This window comes from Acyrthosiphon pisum, chromosome A1, assembly GCF_005508785.2.
Source record: "Acyrthosiphon pisum isolate AL4f chromosome A1, pea_aphid_22Mar2018_4r6ur, whole genome shotgun sequence".
In the NCBI taxonomy this organism is placed as follows: Eukaryota; Metazoa; Arthropoda; class Insecta; order Hemiptera; family Aphididae; genus Acyrthosiphon; species Acyrthosiphon pisum.
The window spans coordinates 8,799,368-8,810,528 of record NC_042494.1 but is presented as its reverse complement, the minus strand read 5'-3'; the positions used below and the strand labels follow the sequence as shown (position 1 = coordinate 8,810,528).

The 11,161-nt window shown below is 26.6% G+C and overlaps 1 protein-coding gene across 1 annotated transcript; it reads right to left on the bottom strand.

Moving 5' to 3' along the window:
- Positions 1-8,717: 8,717 nt before the first annotated feature.
- Positions 8,718-10,333, bottom strand: LOC100570775 (14-3-3 protein homolog 2-like). The gene is made up of 3 exons (XM_008185295.2): positions 10,246-10,333; positions 9,773-10,191; positions 8,718-9,285 (listed from the first exon to the last, which is right to left on the bottom strand). The coding sequence occupies exons 2-3, from the start codon at positions 10,153-10,155 to the stop codon at positions 8,895-8,897; spliced, it is 774 nt and encodes a 257-aa protein (XP_008183517.1). The 5' UTR covers positions 10,156-10,191; positions 10,246-10,333; the 3' UTR covers positions 8,718-8,894.
- Between the last annotated feature and the right edge of the window lie 828 nt (positions 10,334-11,161).

Sequence of the window (11,161 nt, the reverse complement as noted above, 5' to 3'; positions counted from 1 at the left end):
TAAAATACAATAAGTAAAGTATGGTGTACATATTAATAAAATTCCCCGGTAAAAATTTAGTTGATGGTCAAATATCGTATGTGGCTGCAGTTTGTCAGGAATTTTGAAAAACCGATTTGGCTGCCACACACCTTCAACCCTCTCATCAAACATTTACATAATACATACATTATTTACGGCACCGAGACCACGGTATCCCAATTGTTTAGGATACTGTCTAAAACACTCAAAGGTTATACCCGTACTGAACTTCAAGAACGGACTTCATCGTACTTTAATATAAGTTCTAAAGTTTAGCCACCATAGTGTATGTAACTACATAAATTTCCATTTGATGCTTATTGCGTTAAGATAGACATTAAGTTTGTACCTAGTATAAATGTTGACGAATCAATGAATATATCAAGTCATAATAATTTTACTAGGTCACAAACTTACTCACCCTTTTAGATTCTAAGTACCTAAATTAATTGGTTTTAATTCAATAATTATTGTTTTTTTTTTATAATAAAAGGTACCTTCTATACATAAATGTATTATATTTATTGGTGGTTTTTACAGTAGTAGGTAATATGCTTCGATCTTCAACTCCACGGGATGGTTTCTGGTAGAAAATCGGATCTAGTTGGTATTTTGGCGGGTCAAAAGTAAAAAATGCCAAAAGTGCCAAATGTTTTCAAAAGCGTAGGGAAAATCAAAAATAATAAATATATACCTAAAGAAAACCAGTTTTTGATGTAACTGTTGTTACTCAAAAAATAAAACAGGTCTAAAATTATATCCAGTCATAATAACTATTTTTTTATTTTTTGTAACACATGGCAACAATATTTAAATAAAATAATGATAGTTTTTTGTGTGTTAACTTTATTTAATATTTATGTGTTGATATTTTGATGAGTAAAAAGTAAGAAATAAAAAATAGTTCATGACACTAGTTGTGTTAATAGTTTTAGCAATAATTTTTATAAGAATCGGTTAAAAACTGTAGATTTTCATAAGTGGCGTATTTGAAGATTTTGCTTTCCTCCTCTCCCCCCCCCCCCCAAAAAAAAAAAATATATATTTATTCATATGTAAGGTGTAACTACTATTTTGTGGCATAGGTATAAATACAGTTTAGCTCTCATTGAAAAAAAAATTTCGGAAACCTCTGTATTTTGACGAGTTAAGAACAATGGAGCAATTAGAATTTGTCAGTAGATTAGTTTCAAAGTTATCACCATTACGTAGGTAATTTATGATTCCATCAAAATGTTAAGAATGAAACAACTCACATTTACAAAAAAAAGTTCAAAAATGTTATTTTTTGGTGTGTACCTATTTTAAAAATAAACTGTTGAAGTTTTAAAGCTCTTTGGCCTTAACTTTAAAATAAAATAGTTCCCGGTGATGAGTGATCACCCGGGTTTTAGTGGCAAATCCTTATCAATGATAAGTTATCATACATGCACGTGTTCCGAACAAACTGTATCAACTGTAACTCCTACAATACGAGCTAATGGCCACAGTTGTATTGCCGGGCCTAAGATCATTAAAAAAAAAAAAATATTAGTAATATAACCAAATCTATGTGTCTGCAAAAATTAAATCAACTAAAAATTGTTACATCATCGCTTATATTTTATGAACATAATAATATGCACGATAGAAATATATTATAATATATACATAGGTATATTATGCTACCTATTACCTATATATAACAATATTATGTACCTATATTATTTACAATATTATGCTGACTATACATTAAGCCCCTTCAGTTTAGGTGCCACATTTATTATTGCAAGACTACGGCTAAATGTCCATATTATGTAAGGAACCCCAGTTCTCCACGGTTACCATCATGCGCACCTGAACTCCGAGATAGTCCCACATTTTGGTAAACTTTGTTTATAAGTAATAATAAACTTTTATATTAATAGTTATTTGGATCAATCGTAATTTATTTGTAATATTAAAATCCTAAATACCATTCGTGCTCCCGAGCATGGTTAAAATATATTCAAGAGAAACTAACTTCTTCCCTGAATATCCTATATTTAACTGGCCATCCCCGACCACGTTACACAACGAACGTAATACTAGTAGTAAATTAAATTACTTTAACACGTAAGAAATATATTTGATATAGGCTAGCAGACAGTCTAGACCCAAAATCGTTTTTCGTAGTCAATGATATTATATAACCATTGATTTTAAATGTAACACACGCATCACAGTGACCCACTAAACACCTACTGAACAGTAGAATGGTACCCATTTGCCCAAAAATTTTTTTTGTTTAAATATTGGTATCATTAAATTGTTATGCTTAACCAAAAGCTTTGAAAAAGTGTCTATATAGGTGTTACAAGATTCCGCATAATTTGTTCTTACTTGCATAAATTATAAAAAAAGTGAATCTAAATATACATTTTTTAGGATCATTTTTCATTTAGTTTAGTATTTTAACAAAAGTCATCTAATCGTAAAAATATTTGATCGCTGTAGTTAGAAATTTTTAATTTTAATAAACAACAATTTCGTAATTAGCTATAGAGATATAATAAATTCTTGTAGTTTGGTAGTTTGCTAAAATCGAAAAATCGAATCTGTACATTGTTAGTTGGTATAATAAACTATAACTTCTAGACCTTTGAGATTATTTAAATTGAACATTTAATTGGTTAATAAATATTCATTTTGTTTATTATTATTTTCTTTATACCCTAAATATATTAATATATTATACATAATTTATAGTGGCTCTTTAATTTTATATCACGTAATATTATACTAATTTAGACATTTAGTAGCATAAATTATTATAATGTATAAAAATCAAATATTCATAAAATATATATATATAATAATTACTTACAATAAACGTCTGCCAGCGTGTTTCAAACGAGTTCCATAAAACTGTTTGATAATACTTCACTTTGTAAACAACAAAAATACACACATTAATACATTATCGAAAAACTATTCCACGTACACCACTTGACTCACGTATTTTTATATTTGTTAACTCTTAAAAATCACATTTTTATTCTTTTAGTATTCAGTTTTTGAGTATTACAACGAAAAATCGTCAAAGAATTATATTGAAATACGCACAAATCCACGTCCAGCTTAAGCCTATAAAGTCGGACGCTTTACCCAATATTCTCATGAAAACCGCATAAATCGTGGTCTGTGGAATGCAAATTGGAATCGCTTTAAATCGTAAACAACGATTGACTTTAAGTATGAACATTTATTGATATTGCGTAAATGTTATCGTAACCACCATTTTTTTGGTAGAAATTTATCACGTGTATATGAGAACGCAACGAAATCATTTAATTGGAGTCGAATGATTCAACATGAATAGCTACATCCGATAATTTAAGCTTATGTATTTAGATAGAAAAAATTGGAAAATTTAGTTTTCCTGCTATAACTTTAAATAAACTGTAAAGTAAGTTTTTATAAAAATTATTTGTTCCATTATTATTTTATAATTTTTATTTTCTGCATCATATCACACTCGGTTAAAAAATATAATCAATCAATAATTCAAAACCATATAATATATTAAGACCTTCGCCCCTTCCCCATCACAACAATTAAAAAAAGTAATATGAATGTTTGTATAATCATCAATTTCGATTATAATATAGTACCTAATCATTTAATATATTATATTGTATATTTAATATCATGATGTTGTGTAAATTCTTTCATACATTTAAGTTTTAACGGATGTATATAGCGATCAATAGGTAAAATTATGGCAATAGATAGTGGTGACATTACTAGAATGCTATTAATATCTGACAATTGAATTTTCGTGACAATGAATGACAATCGATAAACAAATAAAAAAATTTTATTATTGGGTATTACTTTTGGTATCCCCGACAATAGAAAATAAACTGATATCACTATAAATTACCTTATAAATATTATGTTGTTATTATTTCCATGTGATAATTTTATGATAAAAATTATTAGAACGACATTTATATACATAAAAGGGATCTATAGTTGTGTATAACTATGATCTATGGGCTATGATGATAATTTGTACTATAAGTTGTAACTTGTAATAATATTATCATGCAAACACTTAAATGTGTACAATTCCAAGAAAACCACATTATTTATACTCAATGTACGTGACATAAATTTTGGCTGGTACCTATCTCATAAGTATGACTATTTACCTAATTTTTTTTATTATTTTTTTTACTTATTAATCCGTGGCAACAAAAACCATTGGGAAATCTATTTTATTATTTTATAATATTTATCAATAACGAAATTATAGTTACACGGCGCTTTAGATAGGCAATTCAGCTACTTCGAAGAACTATATTAGTGTTCCAGTTACACTTAATGACTTTTAGATTTCAATCATTTATGATTACACTCAGCATTTTAGACTATTCAAGCATACCAGTACCTACGTCGCAGTCTTAGGTCTGTTTTCTAGGAGCCTTGAAACAATGTTTAATAGTATAAAGTATATTGTTGTAAGTATGGTTTGTCAAAAATCGTCAAAACGCTTACGCACTACGCGAAAAAGTATAGAACTGTGCAATATTATTTGCATTATAGAATTCAACTTAATAATACAAAGTTGTCTATAGAATAATGTTTGTCTATATTGTGTATTTTTAGTGACAATGGCAAACATAGCCCACAGTGGTTACAACACAATGGCAAAACTGTTAAATAGACATAAAACTATAGTTATAACGGTCAACTTCGTATACTTTCATATTGGACAAAAAATATAACTTCAGACATACCCACCAACCCACCCTCTCGAAAAACAAAATTTGAGGGGATCAACAACCATTTCTTTCGAAATTCAGCATTTCTCTGAAGAGTTTTATTTATGAAGAGACGACAAACATAAATCTTATATTATATATAGATACGCCGAGTCATATGCAATGAAAATAATGATAACCTACTTGGATAGGTACATATTATAATAAAACAAAAAGGAAAAATTGTACTTCAATACTTGACAAATAATAATATTATATATTAAAAGAAAGCCAAGCTGCAGCCTCCGTATATTTGGCGTAACGATGCTTGTTATTTTTTCCTTTTCATTAGGGTAAAATGTTACACCAATATGCAATTATCTGAATTGAAAAATGTGTTTTTCAAACATAAACCATCAAAACCATCATATTTTGCAAATGAAATTCAAAGACATCTAGATTACTAATTTTCTAAAAGTAAACTTGAAATTGAACCTTAATACAGAAATTATGTGTAGGTACATACATGAAAGGAAATGTTTTAATTTATTTTTTATTTAAGTCACCTGTGAGGTTTCGGTAACTATATAATATTATAGCTTGTACTTTATACTAAGTCTTATAGTTTTAAACATGGATTATAACATAATAAACAAAGTGACTAAAACTTATGCTTTTAAAATTTAGACCATTATAAGTTTTGTAGAACATTTTACAACAAAATTTGAAATTAAAAGCTTCAACTATAATCACATGTAACTTATTAAAGCTCTAGTAAAAAAAAAAACTGTCATAGTCTTTATGACAGTATTGAGTTTATAGATAACATAATGATTATGTAAAAATGGGATGAAGACAATTTTATAATATTTTATCTATATAATAAAATGAATAAATGCAATTGTATATTTATACTAATAAATTAAATTATTACTAATCAGTTAGAGAGACTTTGGATTCGGTGCGTGTGAATGGAGGAGGGGGAGATTTTTACTTGGTCAAGCAGCTTGAAAATGTTTTTTAACACAATCTAACAAAATCGTGAACATTTGAAAATTTAGTTAAAAATACATTGAGTCTTAAATTTTCATAATGAAGCAACTTGGTAGTTTAATTGTCTTTCCGCTAACTTTTAAATGTTGTATATAATAATACAGATGACGAGGGGAGCATGGTCTCTTTCGGCTCTCATCGTGGCTACGCTACTGTTATTAATTGTAGCTTATAGGTAAATATTATATCGTGTTATGTAAATGAAATAAATTATAAAACATAAATATTTAACTGTAAACTTTTAACTATTGTTCTTAGAGCCTCGGATTGTAGAATATCTTTTAACTAGAGTTTTCTCAAATATTATCACAATTATTTTAGTTTCATAATACTTACTACCTTAAAATGACATCACAAATATCAACAAGGATATAAGATAATTTATTACATACTTTTTTTGGGAAATTTTTTTAACATTCATACATACTGTAATATTGAAGTTTTGCGAAAGTAAGCATTTTGAAACAGTGGATCTTCGTGTGTAAAATCCAATAAACAAAATTTAATTTAAAATTTGTTTTTTTGTTTATTAAAAAAGTTGATATTGACAAAATGATATATTAGTAAATGTACAAAATCAATATGAAACAGTGAGACAATAATGTTTTATTGTTACTTTTTGCTTGTGCAATTTTGCGTGTTTTTTTAAAAATAAAATGTCAAGTGCAAACCATTCACCCTGGACATAGGTAGGAAAATGTATCTAATATTATTTTTACCATTTCAAAATGCACTTATAAAAAATATACCTATAAAAACACGAACAAACACAATCCAAAGACAACCACAGGGACTGTTTAAAATTTAATTTTATTCACAAATACTAAAATGGTCACACTTTAGTGTAGGCACAAGAAAAAAATCTTTTTTTTCTGTTAAATGTAATATGCGTGCACAATTATGATTTGAGTGTTTCAACAAGTTTTAACTCTGAATTATAGGTTAGTTTACTTTTAAACTTGTGGTATGGCATAATAACAACGCGATAGAACTTTGACTTGCGAAATGAAAACAAAAATCTTAGAGAATTAAAACATTTGAAATGTTGACACTATAAATCTAATTAAAAAAGTTTTGTAATTCATATTCCAATAACATTTTTGAAATGTTTCTTTATTTTAATGACTAACAAATAACAATGTAGTTCTGGAAAATATAGTTTTGATAGAGCTAGAAATCTTTAATGCATATACCTACGTTTAAAACAATTTAATTAGTTAGCAATGTACCTATATATAATATTTTCATTATACTTAAAATGAGGATAAAATTCAAGTTTTGTATCATAATATTACTTGTTGCGATTGCTTTTATTTTTCTAATAATATTTTTAAATATTATTTTAGGATGTAGCTTTTTTTCCTTTCCAAATAATTGGTACCATATTACCATCATGTGACCGACATTTCTCAATCATATGTATTTATTTTTGTTGCGTAACACACGGTAAAATAAATAATTTTCTGTTAAAAAAAAAAGAACTGAACATATAATATGTAAAAACAATGAAATAGGTTTTCTCTGTGAATTACAGACTTCCCATTTCATATTTCATTTATTGTATGGTCTGATTCAAAAGTATATTTTGATCTACGAAACGCTTCATGCTCACGTTTTGCTTATCGTTGACATTTTTTGTATTATGATTGGGTGTAAAATCAATGTTATAAAAATTGTTTTTGGTACAATGATTCAATGGTGCAAAAAATATATAATTTGTTTTTGTCGTTGGTGTTGTTTTACTATACCGTAAAAATAGCAGCCACGCTTCAGAAGTTTTATTTTCATTTGTTTTGAATGCGTACACTTTGTTCAACATTTCAGGTTTTATTTAAAGTCAACGATGAATACATTATTAACAAATATTGTTTAAGTTTTTGATTGAAACAAGAAAACTAATGGCTTTTAAATTATGTTTATATTTTATGCATATATTTTTCTGAGAAAGGAATAATCCAAAAGTTTTGAATAAGTCTACTGACCGAAAAACGAACACAGGTGGTGCCGCATAAATAGATCATTTTGTATATTAATTATTTTTTTAACATAATTCAGCAAATAACTGAATATAATTGTGTATATTGCATCTTTTGATGTGAATTGTTTGATATTTTGTTCTTTATCTGATTTATTATTGTAACGGCTATCATATTTTATTCTTGTAATATTATATTAATGGACAAAATACAACATTCCATAAGACAATCATACATGTAACATGTGATCTCCATATAATAGTCCATACTCATACAAATTATAAGTGGTTCAACATTAATTGATGTTTTGTATGGTTCATATTAAAAAAAAAAATAAAACATTCAAAATTAAATATAATTTTAATCATATTTAATTATTATTATAACAAAAGTAGTTACTTATGAAAAACATAAAATCAAATTTTTTACTAGCGTTCTAATTTTTATCTTAACTAAGTACCTAAGTTAAATAATAAATGTGAAAATGATGTGTGATTACGTGGATTATGTAGATTTTTAAAATACAACTTTATAATAAATTGTTTTTAATACATTTATTTTTTATGAGTGTTAAGACTTTAAAATTTTCATATAGGTGGACTACCTTAGGTAATTTACCTTATTCTGTGTTGGTCAAATGATAAAAAGGGAAAGCACAGGCGCACAGCAGTACGCGCCATTCTGTACAATACTAACAGATAGGTTAGTAGTAAGTTTTATGCTTTTATCAGTTATAATTTTTTTCTAAAGTATTGAAAAATATTTCCGATCTTCATGCAACCATCTTGCCATTTTGATTAATATTAGTTATTATATAGTAATAACATTATAAATTAAATTGTAATAAGCCTTGGAGCTTAAATGTTATATTAGAAGCTTAAACTAACCATAAAAATGCTTTTAAAAACGCGAAATAATAATTTTATAAAACTAATACATGTCCACATTTATTATTTTTATTATGTCAATAGACCTTGTACCAAACACACAATTGGAATATTTCAATATTCAATTAATTACTCATTTCACTATTCTGAAAAATAGATCATAAACTTGAACATTGTTGATAAAAATAGAAATATTTATAAAATGTTTTTAAAAGATCAGTGAAACTGTATCAGCCTTGTCGTCTTGTGATCACATCGTCAACCAATGACTCTTGAGGAACATAATTTTCGATGAGTTCAATTATTTTTTGATTGTGAATAATCTGAAATCGAACTAAACATTCATTTAAGTATTTCAAAAATAACTCAACATATGACTTCTTTAAGAAGTCATAACTTTCAATATCATCCTCTTGTGCGTCTTGAATAACACTTTTCAAAACAACTATAGCACTATCGGTATTATTAGTATTGTTCAGGTGTGTCGTCAAGTTTAACGCAATTTGCAATAAGTAAGGGTCTGTGGGTTTGAAATTCCATTGACAAATACTCATAGCTTCATTATATGCTTGAGTCGCTTTTTTGCAAGTTGCGTCACTATTATTTGCTTCCCACATGTATCTAAAGTATAAATATTATGTAGAATTTATAAGTAAATTTAAATCAAATGAGTATTGATATTTATATCAATTATATATATAAATTTCAATTTATATAGTATTGTTTGTGTATATTTTAAGCACAAATATTTTTAACACAAATGAATTTGAATTATTATAAATAACTATCTTATAACATGGATGGTATATTGATATTAAATTTTGTTTTACATTTTATACTTTTAATTATACAATCTTAAAAGATTAATTATATTGCACAATATCAATTTATTATTCAATGCTATAATATAGTGCCGCTCACTAGACTTTTAATTTTGAAAAAGGTTTTTTCTTATGATTATTTGAGGAATGTTTTTAAACATTTGACAATCTATTCAACGAAACTGCTGCAGTTTCTGTAGGACTTAATAATGTATTTAACACAATTGATACAAATGCCTACAACCTGAGTGTAATATAAATTCAATAACGAAAACTACAGAATTTACCGATAGTAATCGCCTTTCATATTATAAATCAACACTTTTTCTCCAATTTCTTCCACTTTTTCGAGTAAATGGTTATCTATAATGGTAACGACTTCAGTGCACATGGAAATTAAATCGTTCCTGGTTTCATCCAACAATGAGGTGATGGCTTCGATGCGTTCCAGATCGCTGTCTTGGAGTGATTCCAGGTATGCTTCAAGTTCACGTATACAATTACGCTTATCATATGATAAATGATTGTACGCTTTAGATAACAGGTTAAATACTTCTTTGCTTAATGGAATATCAGGCGATTCGTCCATATATGCTTTGAAATACTTTACAGCGCTGTTGTATTGACCAAGAGCCATTGAAGTATTTGCTTTTATTAAATTATTACTCATGGCGTTTGATAAACTTCTTAAATTGAAAACTAAAAACTAAAAAAACTACTGTAATAACTGTTGTTCAATATACCGAAATGTGTCCAATACTTGTTTACACAGACGAACCGTTGGAAAATCGTGTACAAAATAAAATGTATTTCACTTGTCAATGTTTGTTGCCGTGGTAAAAAAAACTTGTAGGTATACGAACTAATTAATGTTTTATTTTTAAATCAATGGATTTAATGGGTAAAGTCTTTAAAAAACCTAACCTTCAGTTTTGCTAAAAAAAAATAGTACCTATACAGTGAAAACAATTTTTGATGGATTAAGTAATAAATTATGTTGTTAAAAACAAACATTTTCATAAATAATTATTTTTTAATTATTTACTTTTTTCATAAAGTTTTAAAATATATTATATTTGATAAATTTGGCTGTTAGTAACGTAGAAAATCAATAATAATATTATACTCTTGCCGTAACATGTGATATAAATGTGTCTTTAAAGAGTTTCTAGATGATTATCAAAGTTGACTTGAAAAACGTTTATATTGTTCTACATTTCAAGAATTATTAATGACTAATAATGTGTTTATTACTTTATCTTAAATGTTATGTTCATTTTTAGTGTCAATATTCATTTGTTATAATTTATAACACTTATATTAAAAACTAGGTTTTTAATACAAATAATTATTTTTTTAATCTCACAAACCTGAAGTCAAAAATAATATCTTTCCTTACATATAAGTACCTTAATTTTTTTCTTGTATGAATCTACTTCTGTATACATATACATTTATATCAACATATTAAAATATTATGCACACCGCAGAAAATGTTTCTGGTTAGGTTTGGTGATAATATATTGGTTATTTTTACATATTTTACTAATTATTATTTTTTGGTTAGTAATTTTCAACATTCATAAATAATTATGAATGATCTTTACTATTTAATATATTTTTAACAAAACGTCAAATTAAACATAAAAATTAGTACCTGTTTTAATATTATAGTA

Bases quoted from the DNA above. Each gene is read 5' to 3' on its own strand.
- LOC100570775 (XM_008185295.2), bottom strand. From the start codon at position 10,155: ATGAGTAATAATTTAATAAAAGCAAATACTTCAATGGCTCTTGGTCAA. The intron at 9,286-9,772 runs GTAAATTCTGTA...TTTATACTTTAG, and splicing joins ATGAAAGGCGATTACTATCG to ATACATGTGGGAAGCAAATA.